This window comes from Opisthocomus hoazin, chromosome 3, assembly GCF_030867145.1.
Source record: "Opisthocomus hoazin isolate bOpiHoa1 chromosome 3, bOpiHoa1.hap1, whole genome shotgun sequence".
NCBI lineage: Eukaryota > Metazoa > Chordata > Aves > Opisthocomiformes > Opisthocomidae > Opisthocomus > Opisthocomus hoazin.
Window position 1 is genome coordinate 96,592,412 of NC_134416.1, and position 22,263 is coordinate 96,614,674.

The 22,263-nt window shown below is 38.2% G+C and overlaps 1 protein-coding gene across 1 annotated transcript in view; it reads right to left on the reverse strand.

The window, feature by feature from the left end:
• The window catches only part of DNAH5 (dynein axonemal heavy chain 5), a 158,205-nt gene that overhangs the window by 65,205 nt on the left and 70,737 nt on the right, over positions 1–22,263 (reverse strand). The window contains exons 28-43 of the mRNA XM_075417108.1: positions 21,923–22,163; positions 21,254–21,453; positions 20,294–20,447; positions 19,451–19,614; positions 18,635–18,791; positions 17,499–17,711; positions 16,470–16,694; positions 13,881–14,053; positions 13,106–13,284; positions 10,708–10,895; positions 9,935–10,129; positions 9,145–9,279; positions 8,229–8,336; positions 5,387–5,540; positions 3,592–3,738; positions 1,582–1,823 (exon numbers count right to left, since the gene is read on the reverse strand). Of these exons, the coding sequence (XP_075273223.1) occupies positions 1,582–1,823; positions 3,592–3,738; positions 5,387–5,540; positions 8,229–8,336; positions 9,145–9,279; positions 9,935–10,129; positions 10,708–10,895; positions 13,106–13,284; positions 13,881–14,053; positions 16,470–16,694; positions 17,499–17,711; positions 18,635–18,791; positions 19,451–19,614; positions 20,294–20,447; positions 21,254–21,453; positions 21,923–22,163 (2,875 nt within the window). The remainder of the gene's footprint in view (positions 1–1,581; positions 1,824–3,591; positions 3,739–5,386; positions 5,541–8,228; positions 8,337–9,144; positions 9,280–9,934; positions 10,130–10,707; positions 10,896–13,105; positions 13,285–13,880; positions 14,054–16,469; positions 16,695–17,498; positions 17,712–18,634; positions 18,792–19,450; positions 19,615–20,293; positions 20,448–21,253; positions 21,454–21,922; positions 22,164–22,263) is intronic.

Genomic DNA, 22,263 nt, shown 5'->3' on the forward strand with positions numbered 1-22,263 from the left:
TGAAGAACAGGAAGTTCCAGCTGAACGTGAGGAAGAACTTCTTCCCTCTGAGGGTGACGGAGCACTGGAACAGGCTGCCCAGGGAGGTTGTGGAGTCTCCTTCTCTGGAGATATTCAAGACCCACCTGGACAAGGTCCACTGCGGCCTGCTGTAGGTGACTCAGCTTCGGCGGAAGGGTTGGACTAGATGACCCACAGAGGTCCCTTCCAGCCCCTAACATTCTGTGATTCTGTGATTCTGTAATCATTAAAAAAGGCTACCTCAACTACTAACATCTGAAATTAGTATGAAGTCAACTGTATTTTCATCTGGATAGTGAAGCAACACCGTCTACATGAGCATTAGTTGTATTTTCCATGGATATTCTATTTGATTTGGAAAATGAAATGAGTGAATGAGACTGAAACATTTATTTTAAAAAACTTATTAATTTGTTACTTTCTGGAAAGGAGGACAGTAAATTTCAGTCTCTCATCTCACAGTAATCTGTGAAGTTGTGTTCTTTTGAGTCTGCTGACAGGGGGGTTAAATATGCTACAAGGGCCTGGATGATGTTTTAATTTAACAAACAAAAAGATCAATTACTCCTAGCTTAAAATTAAAGTTTAAAGCCCACATAAAGTCGTGTTAATTTAGGATTATACAGAAGAAACATATATTAACTCAGTTTTCAAGAGAAGGTAATAAAGTAGTTCTCTCTATGATCATAGGAATCAGTGTCTTAGCCACAAGGAAAAACATTTTAATTTTTGATACTCATGAGGCAGTTCATGTTTCTTCAAAGCAAAATAACGTCCACAAAATATTCTCAGTAAGATTGACTAGACGAGAAAAAAAAAAAATTACTATTTCTTTTAATTCAAATTTATAAGAAGTGTTAATCCTGAGGAGCCTACTTCATAAAAAAATTCTTAAGAACTCTTTACCAAGATATGAAAAAAAGTGCTGTTCTTCCTTCCAAAATACACCTATAACCTGTTCTGTTTTTCTAAATTATTTATTCCATGCCACAGACAGAGCAATCACTGCTTGGTTCTTCAGACATTTTGCTTTTAGAAATGTTAACAGACTACTTAATCAGGTAAGAATATACATTTTAAAATTACATACTTTGGTGCTGCATTGACTTTATTTCCGATTCTAAATCCCAACTGCAATTAATTTTAAGACATATCAAGAGAACTTATATTTCCTTGGGGATTTCTAGATTCCTGAATTGGCCTGTTTACTCTTCTTCCTTGGTCTGAAGCTGTACTAGGGGCTGCCAGGCCGCTGGTATTTTGACAATCGAGTTGTTCTCCAATTCTATAATATACCTTGAACTACAAATTTTTCCCAAAGTGAAATACCTATGTTTTTAAAAGTGTAATATGTTGACTATGTTTCTGAAAAAATTACATTATTCACTTCTGTGTACACTACCAGAAACACCGCTGTATTAAATACTGACCTATAAATTTAGGCAGTGTAAAAGCTATTTCATAGCAAAAGTTACAAAATTAACTCCTAAAGTAACAACAGTGAAGTGTTGGGTTAGTAACCAGTAAAACTTTCAATACATAAACACTTAGCTATTGTACCTCAAGGATAGGGCTCCAGTTGAGAACTGATGAGCTCATGAATACCATCCCATTCCTTGAAACTGTTGCTGGGGAAGCATTATCAATATTATGAGGTTCAAAGACTATTTTGCAATTTGGCGCCATAGGTATCCGATCTCCATTTGCTAGCGTTAGAGTTCTGTTATCATCCAGGACAGAATTAAGGTTCTCAATCCAAATAGCATCAACTGGACCATCAAGAACTATCCAGATGTGGTCACCTATAATACAGAATAACAGATGAAAATGCCTATCGAGGAAGTTCTAGCTTCTTTCAAGGACCAGTTTCTTCTCTCTGCAAACAGATTTTGAACTATTTCTGAATTCATGCACACAGCTACAACATCAGCTTTTAATACCATTACCATTTCCATCACTCAATTTCAAGTACTTCATTTTGTCACCTAATAATAATTATCCATTGCTCAGTATATAGTGTCATCCGTTTGTAATAGTCTGAAACAGTTTTATGGATCCAGTCTTCAACACAATAATAAATTAGATATATTTCAACTTACACAAAACAACATAAAGAAGAAAGAAACTATAAATCTATTTAAAACCACCATTCATTTGTTTCCAAAGAGTTTGTGTAAATGCAGTGAGATTAAATGAACACTAGAAAAATCACTCTCTGAAACAGTATGCTCACTTTCATAAGTAAAAGAGGTCCATTAGGCAAAGATTGTTGTTGTTCGTTCTCCTGCTTGTAAACTTGATCCAGCTCCCTCTGACGTTTTTCCAGCTCTTTCCATTTAGTAACAGAAATGTATCTTAAAGCCTGCCTCTGCTTCCTAGGAGGGTCTGGGTCTGTGCTGCTCACCTCACTTGGGTACTGAGCAACAGGCCCTGACTGGAAAGCCCTTGGCTTCTGGCTCCCCATCCCTTAGGGAGTAGCCAGCCCGGCTGTGCATTAGTAGATAGCCCTTTAGTCAGAGATGATCCCACTCATCTGCCTTCAGAGTGAGCCCTTGATATCCAGGCCTAGGTGGCTTGGTGCATTGCTAGGTATGAACCAAGAAAGTTCCAGATGAGAAACTTTCTCGCCTCTGAGGGAAATAGTTTTATATTTAGAGGCTTTTCATAGCTGCAATGTAGGCATCTCAGGCATGAGATGGTCTGGAGTTTGCTTCATAAAGATACATTACAGAAGTGTTGCAAACAGAGAATCTCAGGAAGTCACGTGAGTGTGCTAATTTATATTTCATGTTGAGATGAAAAATAGAAAACACAACAGTTAATGACATTCTACTTGCTTAAGGGTGCTACATTTCTAGTTTTGAAAATAACCCAACAAAATTAAATCCAACAGTGTTTTCTATTTTAAAAGTATCTGTATCCTTAAAGACTAAGAATTTTTGCATGAAAATTCACAGTGCAGCAAACATCAGGATTTTCTTTTTTTTTTTCCCCTTTAGTTCTTAAGGCCTAATGATAAGTCACATACTAGTATTCAGACAAAACAAGGAAGAACCCATCTAGCATCAGACCATCCAGGCCTCTCTTTTAGTTAATACAGCAGTCTAAGAACATGTCAGCATTACTTCAGGCAGAAATTGGTTGCCTGAATAGAATTATCTAGTGCCATTTGAGATGGACAATGGTATGTGCAGGGCTAACAGGTATCACACCAGGGAGATTCACACCCTTCTAGTATGGCAGCTGGCGACCAGGCAGAAATCCTGACAGCACAAAAATTTTTATTGTCTACCAGTGTTGGGGGAACTGACTCTTACCTTCCACTTTTATTCCATATGAGGACCTATCATTTGAAAGAGAAGGATCAGCAAATTCAGTGAAACAATATTTGCTACACTACACAGCTTGAACACAAAGCCTTTAGAACAGAGACAATGCAATAGACAGAAGTTCTTGCAGCAATATTCCAATGCTTCCATGTAAGCAAAAAAAAAAAAAAGTCTGCTAGTGTGCTTTAGAGAGATGTCCTCCAGCTTGTTTTGTTTTTGAGGGAATTGTTTTTCATTATACCTTTCTTGGCTCTTAAAGTTTTTCTCCAGAGTGTTGAAAATATTCCATCTGTCCAATCATTTGTTGCCACATCGAGACGACCAAACATTTGTGGAGCCGTTATAGCTTTAGGATTCATTCTCATTTCACGATGTGGCTGTCCACAATCTATGAAGGCAGATCATCAGTTAGTTGTGGTCTTTCTTTTCAACAGTCAGAGAACTTTGACAAACTCAAAATCACTGCACCCAAATGTATGGTGCAATATATATTCACAACTACAAGAAATTGTGTATTTACTTGGAAAACATGTGTCTTGCTGTACATCAATATTTATTAATTGGAGCCATCAAAATCTAAAGTAGGACAAAGTTTTGAAATTTTTCAAAGTACAATTCACATTTCATAGATTCATTAGGAATAGAAGAGTAGCAGGGTGAAATTTATTCAAGGTTCGGTTTAACTTTTTGAAGGCTTCTCACAAAATACATTTTTTAAAACCCAATGACTAAATACCAGACAGATGGTCCACATGATCGATTGTTTTTGGTTCTCCCCATTGTGCACTTGCATACACCTTGGAATAGGCAAAGTATATGGTACTCTCATATCCCTGTGAAGCCTCTTAGGCAGCTAAATTCTATCTAGCCATATCATGATCCTAAAACCTTTTTATTTTCCTCATTAACAACAGCTTAAGAACTCCTGTGCCAGACATCTTTAGAAAATCCAGTATTAAAACTTAATCAGAAGCCAGTAACAAGATGTTGAAAGACAGAGCTAAAAAAATGGCTTATCTTAAAATCTTAATTATAGTAAGAGCTCCCTAGCATGTAAGATAGAAGCCTGGCAAATCACACAGTTATACATTTTGTGAGATTATGCCAGAAGATCAGTTTGAAAAAAGTATTGTGGTGTCTTTATCTTGGTAGTAGTTCACATCTTGGTGCTACAGAAATATAGGAAAACAGTATAATGCAACTACCTTGTTAGTTCTGCTTTTTTTTCCTAATTGGAACAGTGATTTACACTGCATTGTAGAGCTTACAGTGTTTCTTAAGCACACTAAGGTACTGCATGGATGAGACACCAGCTGAAACATTTTTTACAGAAACTATCCATTTCTGGAAGATTGTATAAGCAGCCTTCTGAAGCCTGTGAAATGGGGTAACGCAGACTTCCACAAAATAGATGCTTTTTCTGCCCCAGCTGAGATCTTTGAGTTTAATAAGAACAAACAGAAGTTCTTCCACTAATATTTTTGTTTAGAAAAACAGAGGACAAAAAACACACACTCCTCAAGCATCCAGCCAAGACACAAAATGAATACCCTTGAAGACTTTGTCACTGCCTAAACCATGAACGATCTCCTAGCAGCAACAAATTATAGAGGCAGTTATTTTATACTGCAGATAAAGACTTTATCTGGTGAACTGTGTTCAACAAGGACTAAATACTTGTGATTAGGAGGTGGTTTCACCATCATCTCAGCCAAAACTGGTAGATGCTTTAATCACTTGTCTGAGCTGTGTATGCAGACAGTAGTCCTCTTTCTCAATGTTTCTAGAATAAGAACTTCTGATATAGGTATAATAAAATAGGAAATAGGATATGTATAGTATGACTTTGAATGTCACACATTTTTAAGCTTTTAGAAGATACTACCAAAATAATTAGCATTACAACACATGAACTGATTCTTCCAGTAACATATTCTCACAGTGAAGTAACTGAGGCTTTCTATGAGGAAACAATGTAGTTTAAAGTTTGAAATAGACCATCTTAATAACAGTTTACAATATAAATACTCACATACCTGTCATGGCTTTCATTAAAGTGTGGATGCAAACAGTTTTTCCTGCACCACTAGGTCCTAGTGTCATCAATCCATGCCTTACTCTCTGGGTTTCAAAAAGTTGGATAACTTTCAGTTTCCAAGGAGGATGACAGACAAGTCCAGATTCCTCCACCTACAGGTAGTGAAAGAAAACCAAATGACAAATATTTTCGTGCACAAGATTTTTTGATGTTTTTTAAAAAAAAATATTTCTATCTTCGGCACAAGACTACACTCTTTGTAAAGATTTTGTGTATATAAAAAACTGTTCAGAAAAAAGAAGGGATATTTGGTACTCAAATATGTATTCAGAAACAGAAAAGAAGATAAATCATTTTTCTTAGCTCTTCTTAGATTTAAAACATCATTTTAAAGAAAAGCCAAGAATTTTAGAAATATGCTTGCTAGCAATATCTTTCATAGTGACACAGCGTTTTCACTTGTTTCTCAGAACTGTTGCCTTTTTGTGATGATGATGCTTACAATAGACAAAAGTTTTTCTGTAAAACATTTTGTTAAATACTTCTCAGTTTACAGACAGACCTTTGAGTAACTTCTTAATATCGTCCTTCTAAGAGAAGGCAAGATGTTTTAGAATCAAATATCATGTGCTTGTTTGCTAATTTTTACTAGTTCCAAACTTTTTAAAAGTTATCTCACTATAATCGTATTGTTGTTCCTTGTAAAACTGACTCATCTGGAAGCGAACAAGAAAGGTTTTAGCTAGTAGAGAAAAGCCAGAATTATTTCTTAAGTATTCATAGCACACTATTGTGTTTTTGGCAACCAAAAATGTTACTAAAAACTCAGCTCACTCCAGATGGGGCCTCATTAGGGCAGAGTAGAGGGGAAGGAGAATCTCCCTTGACCTACTGGCCATACTCCTCTTAATGCATCCCAGGATATCATTTTCCTTCTTGGCAACAAGGGCACACTGCTGGCTCATGGTCAACCTGTAGTCCACCAGCACTCCCAGGTCCCTCTCCACAGAGCTGCTCTCCAGCAGGCCAGTCCTAAGCCTGTATTGGTGCATGGGGTTATTTCTCTCCAGATGCAGCACCCTACACTTGCCCTTGTTGAACCTCATCAGGTTCCTCTCTGCCCAACTCTATAGCCTGTACAGGTCTCACCGAATGGCAGCACAGCCTTCCGGTGTATCCACCACTTCTCCCAGTTTTATATTGTCAGCAATGCCAATATTGTCAATTCATCCAGGTTATTGATGAGTAAGCTGAACAAGACTGGGCCCAGTACTGACCCTTGGGGAACACTAGTTACAGGCCTCCAACTAGACTCAGCGCCACTGATGACAACCCTCCGAGTTCTGCCATTCAGCCAGTTCTCAATCCACCTCACCGACCACTCATCCAGCCCATACTTCCTGAGCTTCCCTAGGAGGGTGTTATGGGAGACAGTGTTGAAAGCCTTGCTGAAGTCAAGGTAGACAACATCCACTGTTCTCCCCTCATCTACCCAGCTGGTCACACTATCACAGAGAGCTATCAGATTGGTAAGGCATGATTTCCCCTTCGTGAATCCATGCTGACTACTCCTGATAACCTTCTTTTCCTCCACTTGCTTAGAGATGATATCCAGAATGAACTGTTCCATCACCTTTCCCGGGATGGAGGTGAGGCTGACCGCCCTGTAGTTCCCTGGGTCCTCCTTCTTGCCCTTTTTGAAGACTGGAGTGACATTGGCTTTCCTCCAGTCTTCAGGCACTTCTCTTCTCCAGGACCTCTCAAAAATGATGGAGAGTGGCTCAGCAATGATATCTGCCAGCTCCCTCAGCACTTGTGGGTGCATCCCATCGGAGCCCATGGATTTGTGGGTGTCCAGTTTGCTTAGATGATCTCTCACCCGATCCCCCTCAACCAAGGGAAGGTCTTCTTTTCTCCAGGCATTTCAAAGCTCATGTCAGTTCAACTTGCTTATCTCACTCTACAAAGAAGCCAAGAGCAGAAGGCAGCAGAAGAAGAATTCATCAAGAGCAGCTATGAAGTATATGCTGCCACCAAATCCTCATTGCCATGAACACCACCACTGTTGAAGCAATGGAGTTTGCAAAGCACAATGAAGACATCAGATGCACCATTTTCATGGATACACAATAAAATTCTTGTATCATTTACACCTTAACAGCTCTCGTAGTTGACGCCAAACCAGTCAAGCTGCCTTTCTTTCCATTACAGAATATAGCCTTCTGTCTTGTTTCCGGAGTCTGCATATATAATAACACAAGCTAACAAAATTTCCAAACACTGTCATAGCACTAAAAAGGCATTATGAGATACCTAGATCTGAACATTTGATAAGTTTTGTTTTACATAAGATAATCACAGTGCCTAAAGCTCCTCAAGTTTCCAACACTACTTCAGTAGGCTGACATTACAATCTACTTACAAGCAAGTGATAATGGTTTGTCGTTAAAAGGGTTGACACTTTTTATGTCTGGCTTCACAGATCACCAAAGTAGAGCTATGAAACCATGTTATTAAGCCCTCTTTTTAATTTATTAGGAAATGACAATTTAAAGCTTAAGATTCAAATTCTTTATAGTTTCTCCTAATAAAAGCTTAATTTGTGAGTCCTTTCTTAAAGCCAACTGTATAAACTATAGAAAGCAAAACAGTTTTACAAACTTTAGCTGATGATTCAACTGTTCCTTGTTAGGAAAGCCAGAAGTAGACCTCTTTACTTGTATATAATCAGTCATATACTCAAATTCTTCAGAAATGCACTTATGATTATCAATTTTTTTTTCATTTTTGGGTTTTTTTAACAGTTATGCCATAGCAGCACAGATCAAGAGAAACATTACCTGTTTGTCAATTGCGGCTTCCAGTTCAGGGTAGACTACTTTATCAAGCTGGATATCTGGAAACAGGTCTTCAATTAGACTCAGGAATAAGGGTTCATCTTCATCAATCTAGTGAAAATCAGGGGGAAAAAACCCCACAGATTAAAACCTATTTTATTTATTCTAGCATCTTAAAAAACAATCCCTAACTCTCGCAGAGCTAAAGAACTACTTGAAAACCTAAGGAATCATCAATGGTAATGCTCTAGGTGCTAAACACTCTAGCAGGACACAACAGAAGGTGATCATGTGATGCTTCCAATAATCAAAAGTTACTTAAAATAAACCACTAACATGCAGACTGAATTTATTAAAGTAGATTTTAGCAATAACATTTATACAAATAGTAAAAATTTTTCTAAGGTGTAAAAAATATGATAAAGGAGATGAAGTATCACAGCAACAGAATAGGTTCTGTTAGCAATTTAAGATAGATGACACGGTACTTTTAAGTACAAACAACAGATTATTTCAAAAGAGTGAACAAATGCTTTAGGTCAAAAGTTCTAAAGAGGTTACTACACAGACTTCTATTTGGTTGCTTATTTCCATAGATATCAGGGGAAATATGTAAAAAAAAATTTTGAACAATTCAAGGTGTTGTGGTTTAACCCATGTAGGCAGCCAAGCACCACACAGCCCCTCACTCACTCCCTCCCCAGACCCATAGAAGGTACTGCAAAGAAAATTAACTCTATCCCAGCCAAAACCAGTACCCAAGACCATCCAGAGAATGGAGCATTTCCAAGCTAGTTTCAGTGTAAAGGCCACATCCAATCTCCTAGTAATCACCTTAACAGATTTAAACTGTATTTCCAAAAAAAACAAGTAGCTCCAAAGTGCAGTTCAATTAATTTACCAGGCCCTCCAAACTTACTAGTTTAGACAGGTTCATGTCTCTCAGCACTCGCATGACAATGGTAGATTCAGTGTCTGTGGGATTTGACCTCTTTGCTGCTCCTAATGTACGTAGCACTGACAATATATTCCGCAAGCCAAAATCATAATGCACCTAGAAGATATGCAAAGTTTGGAAAAATTTTCCTGGAATTAACAATTATTAATTAAGTTATCATTTAAGATATGGTTATGTATAAGAAGTGGTACATGTGGCACAAATGCTCCCTAACATCCAACAACCAGTCTCTGGCCGTATGACTGAGTGACTTCATTCTCCACCTCTGCTACTATCTACTAAACCGTAAGGTGTGACAGAAGAAAGAAATGTAATCACAAGTCTCTGAACCAAGACAAGTTTCCCAAGGACTATTACAAAATAAACTAGCAGTATTATTTTGAATTCTCTGTGGACCTTGGAAACTGACTTTATTTGAGAAACATCTAAACAACCACAGGCAGCACAAACCAAATGCATCTCAATCCTCTCTATAAGACCAGCTAATACATAAGCCCTTTATTTGCCTCAATCACCACCAATTATTAAAGCTATGCAGTTTTCTAAATGACAGTTCCATTCTTGTACAGATAACCTGTATCAGAAGTTAATCCTCCAGGACAGCAAAGGGTTGCACTACTAAACAGTAAGTGACATTTAGCTTACTTAGTGAACATGAACTTTTCCATTTTCTTCACATAGATACTAATAATTTGTGACATCATACATACTTTTTCCCTAAGACAAATTTTCCTTCTATGGAAATAATCACCTGCTTTGACAATTGTTCTTCACACAGCTTGTACAGTGTAAAGAATTTCCTTGCCAATACAACATTAGTAATGAAACCACAACTAGCCATTTTGACACGAATTATGATTTGACGATCAGGAACCATCATAGCCACCGAACGGAAGTTGATCTTCAGGTTTTCAGGAAGTTCTTGCCGTCCAGCATATCCTGGATTCTGGAGAGAAGAGCAGGTTTTGAAGTTGATTGCACCTTGCACAAACAGAAAAATCCGCAAAGGAACGTGTAATCTGGTTAGACAAAAAAAGACTTTTGGCTTTAGATCACATGTAAAAATGAATTATCGTGCAAATTCACCACCATACCTCTACAGAATTTCAGCCCTTCTTACATTCATGAGATATGAAAAACCTTCCAACTAAACACTTGAAAACTGTATTTGTCTGATTGGTCCTGTTTTTACAGGCTACTTCCACCTACATCTCTATGACCATTTATCTGCACTTGTAGCAAAAAGCATACTTTGGGAACCAGAATGTAGCACGCAGAAGTAAACCGACATTGAGATAACTTATATTTACAATGCTAGCTGCATTTATTAATTGCATGTGCTTGATGTCATTGAAGCCAAGGCCCTGTAAACTGTCTTTGTAGTAATGCTCACTTATTCTCAAACTGTCAGCGAGTTCTAAGAGCTGAGTGACATAAGACTTAGCAAGTACGTTTAACATCCCAGGTTAGAAGCGATTATTGTATAATCATCAATGGCATGCTACAAACTTATTGAATACCTACCATAGTAAGAAAGATGCCAAATTCTGGGTTCATTTCCACATTATCTCCATCAGTAAAAACAAAGGTTTTTTTACGTTCTTTCTTACATGTCAACACAATCGCAATTTGCTGTGCAGCTACCGATAATACTGGTAAATCAATACGATTGAATTCATCAAAGCAACCCCAAGAGCCAGACTGAGCAAGACCTTCAAAGAGAAAAGCAATTAAGCATCTTACCTTTATGTTGTTAACCCTTTTCTGGTGAAATTCATAAGCAAAACATGAGGTTTATCTATCTCAGACAAAAAAAATTTATTGTAAGGGTTGGGAGGTGACAAGAAGACTTTAATTCTTTTTCAAGCAAGAACTCACAAAGATCCAAAAGTCCTCAAGCTTGTCTAGGATACTACATCCTTCAATTTCTCCTCCTTCTCTGTTTCTTGAATATTTTCCTGTTCCTCCCTACTCCCCAAAAAAACTCCCTGCAATAAGTCTATGAAAATATGACAGGTTGTCAATAGCTTATTGCACAGACTTCAATGAACAATAAAGTTGCTTTCACTTGGAAACAAGTTAGGAGTCAGTCTGTGCCAGAACTGCACTCTTCCTTGGATATTTTGGAGTAAACAAAACAAACAAAACATATCATCACCACAATCACTTGCAACAATACAATAGTCAAGGACCTCCACTTGATCTCTAATTCAACATCTGCCATGACTGACAGGTATCAATTTCAGGTGCCTAAAAAAAAAACCTCTCCTGCATCTAACTTCAGTGAGCTGTGCCAATTGTTTTTAACATATATAGCACTATTCACGCACTCACTTCCATTGATAAGAACTTTGACATTTGAAGGAGACAAAATACTGAAATCAGAATCCAATACATTCTACCAGTTCAGGAATAAATTTCACTGCTTTTTCTTTTTGTGTTGTCAGTCCTCCGTGATTGTTTTAAGTGTCTTAATATACACTTTCATAAACTGTCATATGTTTTCAGACATTTCTATTTCTTGGAGACAGTGTTGCAAATGTATTTTACATTCACAACAAGATATTCATTACTTGCCTTTATTAAAAGGCTGAAAACGACCTGCTGATTATGTGTTGACCTTGTTTTATAAAGATGTTCTCACTTTCACATAACCCATAGCATCTGTCCTGGTTTCTGCTCGGATAGAGTTAATTTTCCTCCCAGTGGCTGCTGTGTTTTGGATTTAGTAGGAGAACAATGTAGATAACACTGATGTTTTCAGTTGTTGCTAAGAAATCAAGGACTTTTTTCAGTTTCCCATGCTCAGCTAACCAGCAGGTGTGCAGGAGCTGGGACGGAGCATAACCAGGCAGCTAACCCAAGCCAATCGACGAAAATATTCCATATCATAGATGTCATGCTCAATTTATACAAGGGGGGCTGGCTTGGGGGGCAGAAATTCTCTTTTTTTTCATGAGTTTGTTTTTTTCCATGAGTTCATACTTTTTCAGGAGTTGGGCAAACCCGTGAAACCCACAGGTTCCACAATTGCTACTTGGGCACTCGCTATGCAATCAGTCATCACACAGTGAGAAAAACTGATTGTGTATTGCTTGGTTTGCATATATTATTATTGTTAGCATCATTATTATTATTTCCTTTGCCGTCTTATTAAACTGTCTTTATCTCAACCCATGAGTTTTACTTTTTTTCATTCTCTCTCCCATCCCATGCTGGGGGGAGAAGTGAGTGAGTGGCGGCGTGGTCCTAATTGCCAGCTGCCAGGTTAGACACGACAAAATCATATAATCACAGAATATCCTGTGTTGTAAAAGACCCATGAGGATCATCAAGTCCAACTTCTGACTCCACACAGGGCCACCTAAAAGTTAAACCATGTTAAGAGTTTGTCCAAACACTACTTGAAGACTGATACAGTTTGAGCCCTGACCGCTTCCTTGAGGAACATGTTTCAAGGCTTTACCACACTCCCAGTGAAGAATATTTTCCTAATATCCAATCCAAGATTCACCTGATGCAGATTTAAGCCATTGCCTCATGTTCTATCACCAGACACCAGAGATCAGCACCTCCCTCTCTGCTCCCCTTCATGAGGAAGTTGTAGACAGCAACGAGGCACCCCTCAGTCTCTCTTTCTCTAAGTTGAACAAACCCATTATACTCAGCTCTTCCTCATAAGTCATGCCCTCTAGTTCTTTCACCATCCTTGTTGCTCTCTTTTGGACACATTCTAATATTTTTATACACTTCTTACACTGTTGATCCCAAAACTGTACACAGTACTTGAGGTGAGGCCATTCCAATGCTAAGTACAGTGGGACAATCACTTCTTTTTACTGACTAGTTATACTGCACTTAATTCACCCCAGGATACAGCTGACCCTTTTGGCCAACTTCTTATATTTGGTCCACATCTTACCTTTGAAGATCCTCCCAAGTCCTCGGAAATCCATCTGGTCTGAACAGTTGAAGACCACTACGTATTTTCCAAGGCACCGTCCCATGTCTTTGATGGTTTCAGTTTTTCCAGTTCCTGCAGGTCCCACAGGTGCTCCACCCATGTTCATGCCTAAAGCTTGAGCCAAAGTGATGTAACATCTAAAAGGAAACAGGCCTATATAGTTTAGAAAAAACAAAAACAAAACAAAATAACATTCATCCACCCTATGTCCTTATTTTGCCAATCACAGCTTATAAAGAATTTTTTTGTGTTATTCCAGTTAGGTAGCTAGATTTTTCTGTTAATAGGACTGCAATTCTTTCAACATTCTTCTAGATCAAAGATCTCCAGTCTATTGCAGGTAAATAAAATTGTTTTTTCTGTCTATTCTTCCTTAGCAGTTTTCATTAGCTTGCCTGTAAACGCCTACTTTTGTCCTATATCTCCCTCCGCAAATTGTATCTGCTGGATGTACCTGATCCTCAGGTACACTAGCCTCACATACATGAGAACAAGAATCCCATACATCACACATGCGGCGAACATCCAAGTATGTGGCAGAAACTAAGCCGGAGATTAAGGCACAGAAACAAAAATATTCATGTAGTCCATGTAAAATTATTGACTTTGATATGACTGTGAAGGATAAACTCTGCAGACATCTATTTTGCATCCAATAGGAATCATTAAATTGGTCCTGTAAAAGCCTAGGTTTGGCATCAAAGAATAAAGGAATAAAATCAGGTTTTTTCACCTGTCTGTAAGAGGCGTTATGACAAGCCTGTCAGTACAGCCCAAGAATTCATTCTGGTATGTGAAAACCACATCAGTGATCTTAATCATCATTTTATCAGAGTCTTCATTAAAATAAAATCTACATTGTTTCAGCCACTCGAAGTCTGTAGGGCTCTTGATGTGCATGCAACACTAAGAAAAAAGGGGAAAAAATGGCTGTGGTATTCATGGCTAACATTTACTTTTACATTTATATTATCTCATCTAAGTAGTACTGCAAAGGCAGCACTGCAGTCACAATGAAAGGCATAAAGAACAACTAGTAACACAATAATAGTGGAAACTCTATCTTCATTTTTACCACAAAAATTGCTAATATGTTATTGCTGTCCCTGAAACTCATACTAAGGCAAAGGAACTTCAGGTTTTAGAAAAGTCCGTCAAAATTCTAAATACATATGAACAGTCCATGAGCCTCAAACAAAAGTCGCTCAGTTAACAAAAAACCTACCATTTCTTTTGCTCATCTCTACCACTTTATTTTTATATACGAGTAGGAAGTACATAATGTGATACCCGATTTCTAAAAAAGTCATGAGAATTTTATGAAACCACATGCAAATTGGAAAAAAGGTATTTCAACACAGTATCATGATGGAAATATTAGTTAAGAAACTCAACAGAGCTGGGAGTAATTCAAAGTTGACCAATTGAATCTTAAAACAGGACTAAAAAAGATGCTCTGCAGGTTGTATTTAAAAATTATACTTCACATAAGGTCATTATAACTAGAAACAACTGATTCTACAATGAAAAGATAGGTGCCTGCCTATCAGCTATGGGTTAAAACACAGTAATTCTTTTCTCAGACAGCTGAATTTCAGAGTCAGGTCCAGACACTCCTATAGGTAACAGGGTACGCTAGCTTTTAAGTTTGATTGTTGTACTGGATTTGTATGGCAAGGTTTTGTTAGCTGGGGGGGGGGCGGGGCGAGGGGGGTACAGGCGTGGCTTCTGTGAGAAGCTGCTAGAAGCTTCTCCTATGTCTGATAGAGCCAGTGCCAGTCAGCTCTAAGATGGATGCGTTGCTGGCCAAGGCCAAGTCAATTAGTGACAGTGGTAGTGCCTCTGTGATAACATATTTTAAAAGGGCAAAAAAAACCAAAACACACAATTATGTGAGGGCATTTTGTGGCTAGAAAGAGGAGATGTGAGAGAAATAACCCTGCAGATACCAAGGTCAGTGAAGAAGGAAGGGGAAGAGGTGTTCCAGGTGCCAGAGCAGAGGTTCCCTAGCAGTCCGTGGAGAAGACTACGGTGAGGCAGGCTGTCCCCCTGCAGTCCACGGAGGTCCACAGCGAAGCAGATATCCACCTGCAGCCCATGGAGGACCCCACACCACAATAGGTGGGTGCCTGAAGGAGGCTGTGACCCCATGGGGAGCTTGTGCTGGAGCAGGCTTCTGGCAGGACCTGTGGCCTCATGGAGAGAGGAGCCCACGCCGGAGCAGGTTTGCTGGCAGGGCTTGTGACCCCACGGGGGACCCACGCTGGAGCAGTCTGTTCCTGAACAACTGCACCCCATGGGAAGGACCCCAGGCTGCAGAATTTTGTGGAGAAATGTCTCACGTGGGAAGAACCCCGCGCTGGAGCCAGGGAAGAGTGCGAGGAGGAAGGAGCAGCAGAGACAACGTGTGAGCAACTGACCACAGCCCCCATTCCCTGACCCCCTGTGCCACTCAGAGAGAGGAGCTAGGGAAAATCAGGAGTAAAGTTGAGCCCAGGAAGAAGGGAGGGGTGGGGGGAAAGCGTTTGAACATTTGGTTTTATCTCTCATTATCATTGCTCTGATTTTATTTGTGATAAATTAAACTAACATCCCCAAGTTCAATATGTTTTGCCCATGACAGTAACTGATGAGTGATCTCTCCCCGTCCTTATCTCAACCCACAAGCCTTTTGTTGCATTTTCTCTCCCCTGTCCTGCTGAGGAGGGAGAGTGAGAGAGCAGCTTTAGTGAGCACCTGGCATCCAGACAGGCTAAACCACAACATTTGTTTAAGCAGTGAATGCTTTTATTCTCCTAATTTTAGTATCCTGTGGCTGCATGAGAAGGTGTGAAGTGAATAAGTAAATCCCTATGTAATTATTAGGTATGCTATTGAAACTAAACAAAAGGTATAGCAGCTTCAACCAGCTTTAAACTTATTTCCCATTCCATAATTCTACATTCATTTTACTCCTTGAAACTCACAATGCAGTCCAGAGAGACAACAACTGCTTGCAACACAACGTATGAGGAAAAATAAGTCCATAACTGATCATGCAACAGAGGCATTAAGTGGGTCAACACAAAGCATTGTAAAATTCTGCTACTGCTTGTTGGGGAAAAAAAACCACTGAATTAATTAAAGGGAAACTAAGACACAGATTGAAGCAACTTCAGCATTTTTATAATACTCTAGGTCACATAATCATTACAGTCCTGAAATTAATTTTTTAGCTTACAGCGCAGGAGTCCATAAGTATAGTAACTTGTTCTTCCTGTCCTTTCACATTGTTTTACATGGAAAGGACCGCATAACTTGTCGTAAATTTTTAAGTACTTACCAGACCATCAAAAATGTCCCTCTGATGTACATGAATAGTGATTAATGTCTCGTATTTAACTCGCTCGACTGGGCTAAGGTCCATTGTTGTCATATCTATCAGCATGTTCAGAAGATCCAGGAAAAACTGGTTCGTCTTTCGCATAATTTTTTTATCATACCTGGCATTAGTCAAAGCTTCTTCTGAGTCTCTTGTCCAAATCATTTGGATTCCCAACAATCCAACCTTGGGAAACAAAAGTATTATGCTTCATATTCTTTTCTCTTTCACCTAAAACGTACATTCACAGACACAGGTAAACTAAAGAAATAGTTCTGCTACTATCTGTATAAATTTTTTTTCATGCCCACATAGAGATCATTCAACCCATGCACTTGTCCCAACTCCATTCATAAACACATAGCTAAGTCCACACTTCAGTCTTGTAGATACTGCCTGAGGTGCACTGCTGACACAACTCTTCAATATAATTTAAAGCATATATATAGGTACTGCATATAATGAATATACTTTTTATATACCATTAATAACTAATCAGTGAAGAATTCATGCTTCAATTTAAAGTACTTTTTCAATAATTCACAAATTCTTTATTCCTTCTCCAACAACATTCCTGACCACAAGTGAAGAAGCTTCTACTAAGAAAAAAATTTTTCCTCAGCACTACCCTTATCTCCAAATCTTTAGCTATATATAGTGTTTTCCTGAATATATAAACAAACATACAATGTTACTACTTTTTTTTCAGTAGTCAAGTTTTAAGCCTGTAATCAAACGGTATTAACTCCATTGCTGTAATTTATTGCATTCAGCATTATTTTTGAATAAGAGCTTCAGGGTACATTTTCTTCTTTTAGTTTCAGATATACAAAGTGTAACTTCCAAGGCTGAGGTGATTAAGACAAATCTAAATGTCACTTTTGCATTTACAACACTGGCTGCAATTTTGATTGTAATCACAAGAAAAAAAAACCATCAACATGCTAGATGTCTGTGAACAATTCTTCACTGATTTAACAACGATATTACCTGGGCTGGGTAAGTAGAAAGAAATTCAGACAACTGGAAACTAGTTTCCTGGATGTGCGCAGCTGCCTGGCGAATAACATGATGCAGTGACAGCTGGGATTCCTTCAACAGAGAATTCAGCCAAACTTCCACGTTACCTTCAGCCATTACAGGTCTAGTCAGCTCCACAGTCTCACCCTCTCGTGAACTAATCGACAATATACAATCGTATATCTAATAAAAGCAAAGCAAGAACATTTTGTGTTTATAGATTTATTGTTACCTTTACCATAATTGTCTGATTTTCCCTGCAAACACGCCATTAAAATTATTTACATAACTAATAAATTATATCTGTCTGTCAAGTGAAATATAAAAACAATTAAAACATTACTTCTTCTGTGCAGAAAGGCATTAAACAAAATAGTCATCTGAACAAGGAGATAAACTGCAATACACTGACAATTCCTGAATTTCACTCAAGTTTCACTGACAATATCCGCTTTCCAGTCACAATAAAGGAAACCTTCCCCCGTTACTGGTGGACTAATACCCTAACAAAATTTACAGCCTCATAATCAAAAATAATAGGAACACAAAAGTTAAAGAACATGGTCAATCACAGGAATTTCAAACTCATGGGGAGGCAGCGAATTTCTAAGAAAATATATACACATGAACAAAAAAAAATTTTTTTGTTATTATCTGTTCTTGTAAAAGGTATGAGAAAATTGTTCTTCAAACAGTATGCTTGAAGGGATATTAAGGATAATTCAGAAACAGATAAGAGACTAGATACACTTTTTCTTACAACCAAAAAATGCATGAAAGTATAAACATAGGCAATTGAAAGATACAAATATGCTCATAAGTCACAGAAGATAGTTCAGTACCTGAGTGTTTTTTTCTGAAACCTAAGCACTGGTGCAAATTTTTGTTTGTTTTGCTATTCTATATAGAGTTTTCCTATTACATAAATAAATATGAATGGATATGAAACTAAATCTTAAATAAAGAATGCCTATGCAGCACCAATTAGTTGATGAGCTTGGTAAAAGAGCTGAATGCTCCATGCACCCAGGTAGCTTTCTTATGTAACAAGTATCGCACATCGTTAATCTGAAAGAATGTAATATTGAGGTGTGGGCACCACATACCTTTTCATGGAACCTGACAGTTTTAATGTTATCAAAGACATTCAGCAGATGTGCCTGTATGTTGTGAGAGTCTGATGCCTGGCCAAGAATTTCTAAGAGAGCAGGATCTGACACAAAGAAGAATCGTGGAAATAGGAGACGCTTTTTCTCCAGGTACCTGCATTTAACAAAAAAAAATTGGCGGGCCGGTGTGTAGGTGGTAAGGGAATTAATTTATACATCTTTTCCTCTTTACATGTGGCATTTCATTGTACATTCAATGTATCATTGCAATTTTTAGCAGTGGCAGTGACAACAATTCCTACCCCTCATACCTTCATGTTAAGCACCGGCGTTCAAGCTATTCTTTTAGTATCAGAATTCATTTCATGGAAAGCTTTTATTATTTGCTATAAACATCAGTAAAAAGAAAAGAAGCTAAACCAAAATAAGATGTTTTTACATTAAGTCTGCTACTTGCTATTTAAGTCTACTCATGCTGAATTTCTCCCAGACTTGTGAAAGGTCTGAACAGGTCATACAGATCTAGACTGCCTCTGTATTAGAACTAGGCTGAAACAAGCTTTGGTTTCAACAGAGACAGACAGTGAGTGACAGCTTAGTCACAAATCAAATACTCATCAGTGAGTTGCTAGCAATTTCCTTGGACGTGTTGTATCATTCTGCTGACTTGTTTGCTCAGTTCAACTGAATTCATAGTAGAATAAGAACATGATCTTTGCAATGTCTGTGTGACAGCACTCCAGCTATTGCGCTTTCCCTAGTTACACAATTCACAACCATCCGCCCAAGACTGTGGTTTTACAGCAATCTTACCCAGTGAGTGATTTCTGACAGATTTCAAGCTGTTCTAGTAAATGTGGCAGTAGCTGTCCCATAATCTCATCTCCAATGCAGCACTGAACAACATTAGGTGTTTCATGAGCTCGGGTCATGATCCTCACCCAGGATTTATCAATGTTAGAGAAACGCTTTGCTTCCTGTTGAAACATGACAACAAATGTGGAAGGGAAGAGATGGAGGAAGAAAGAGAGAAGAGGGAAAAGGCACTTGCTTGTAGAATTGGCACCCAGTAATCTCACCGGTAATCTTCTTACTAGTAATCCCATGTCCAACTTCTGAAGATTTCTCAGCTTAGAAAAACATAAATCATTCTGCGTATACAATACAGCTTATTTTATACTTGACTGTCAAGCCTGCTTGTCTACTTTCTCTTTCAATAATTTTTTGAGAAAAAGACAGAAAACTCATTATGCTTGAATTGCATGCTTCAACTTTGAAGATTTTTTTCTAAAAACTAAAGTTAATTTTTAGTTTGAAAAGCTATGCACGAAAGCTTAAGAGAAGTATTCCTAGGAATTACTAGGCTAGTGGTAGGTACTACTGCGCTAGCCTAGGCTACCACTAGGCACAACACTTAAACATATTGGTTAACAAATTTACGATCTAAAAATAAAAAGATGAACTAGCTCACACAATCTTATTTTTCTTTCTAACACAATACTTCTGTTGGCATTGTTTACCTAATTTCTTAGCAAGACTAGTTTTGTTAAGTAGCAAAAAAATGAATTTTATGTTACTGCATCAATTATGACATCACAGATAAGTTTTATTCTTAACATGTAGAAAACTAAACTGAAAAAAGGCATGTCGGAAAACCTTTGGAAGCTGCTTTGCTATGTCACCACCAACAAAAACAGCTTCTAAATAAATCCACAAGTTCTGCACGGTCATCCAGTTCTCAATGATATCTGTTGTGTTGGAAAGATAGTGTACCCATTTCTGAATCTGTGTCTTGAAGGGTGTATTGTATCTAAAAAGAAAAGAGGACACTTGCTTTATTTCAAGACAGAAATAAGTCTCTTGAAAGCCAGTACATTACTCTTAAGGATGAGGAATAATTATGCTGCTTGTATCTTTGTCAAATGAAAGTATAAAAACCTATACTTAACTCAGCTAGTTAGCAGCTATAAACCAAATCAGCTCCAGCTTGCTGCTTTGTACACATGGTACACAGCACAGCTCTGATCCAACAGAAGCTGAACAGGAGAAAGATTCCAATTTCACTCTAAGGCAAAGTGGTTTTAAAAAGGTACTACGCAACACCTGGAGAACTGCAAGACTCCCAGAGGCACCTATCAACTGAACTCTTGCTTTTGAACATCTGCCTGATGATCAGGTTCTGTGTTTCTTATTTTATCTGTGGGCTTTGGCATGTGAAACAAGACAAACTGATGCTCATTTTAACTGCGATTTTCAGTGCCTTTGGCACAAGGCAGTGACCTATCACAGGGGGAAGAGCAGCAGTTCCTGTAATGCCCATAGTATGCCTGCCACAACCAGGCACTGTTCCCCTTTACGCTCATCACCACTTTCTTGTATCAACAAAACTGTCCAGTTGATCATTCAGGAAGTCTGAACTGCATCCACATGCCTTCAAGATAACTTATTGGAGGGATACAAACAATAAGTAGTAGCCCATGAATAGTTCAAGGACAAGCAAGCACATAATTTTTACCTAGAAATTTATTTTACTTCTCCTCTGTGAAAGACAGATTTGTTCAATAAAACAAAGCCTATTGCTGATATTTTTATCCCTCCTCCTTCCTTTTCTGTTACCTGTTACTCATAAGAGAGCCAAGGATTATCAAGCTGTCCTCCATGGTAGCAATTGTTTCTGATGTGCTGTCACCTCTTAAAAGAAGTTCCCCACGCGTTTTAAAGTTTGCGAAGACAAATGTTTTGTTGTCCCACTCAGCTATCACTTGTTTTAACTTCTGCTCAATGTCTCTCTCCTTCACAGCACTTCTGCAGATATCCTTTTAAATAAATAGGATGTCAAAACAAGCTATGAATGGATCAGGTCTCCAGTACACAAACCTAACCCATATTCCTTTAACCCTAGGTAAGGCTGATGAGCAACTATTCATCAAATCGAAAGATCTACAGACATACAAACACCATAGCCAATAATCTATATACCACACCATGACATCATCAGCTTTGGGGGGAATAAAAGAATTATACAGTGATTACTTTTCATGTCTTCAACATTGCAATGTAAGGCACCCTCACAAATTAACTCCTGGGCCAAGTTGCATGATTTAAAAAGAGGAGTTGACACCACAATATATTTGTGTCATTATTTTATAGAGAAAGCTGAAGTGATAGTTCATTTCTCTGTTCTTTCTTTAGAAATATTCTGTTATCCTTCTCAGTACTGTTGCTCCTACGCTATTTGAGCAGATTGTTTTGTTTCATGCATCCACTTGTCTTCCTTCACAATACCTCTATTTCGTCTTTATATCTTAATAGTGGAGCTTCCATTATATTCCTTAGTTTAAATGTTTCACTTTCCACATCAAAGTTGTGTTCAGTGAGATCCATAATCCTCTTCCAGTGTCGAGGCATCATTGCTTTACTCAACATACGCTCAAGCAATGGGCAACATTCACTGAAGTTCTCAATGGTCTTCTTTAGGTCCAAAAAGGCTTGCCATTCCTTTACACCACGAGGAAGCTTACAGCATCTAAGTAGAAATAATGCAAGTTTTGCCAAACAGTTTCAAATATTCTTTCTGTTACCCATTTAACCACAGTACATGGCTTTAACAGCAGACCACATACCTT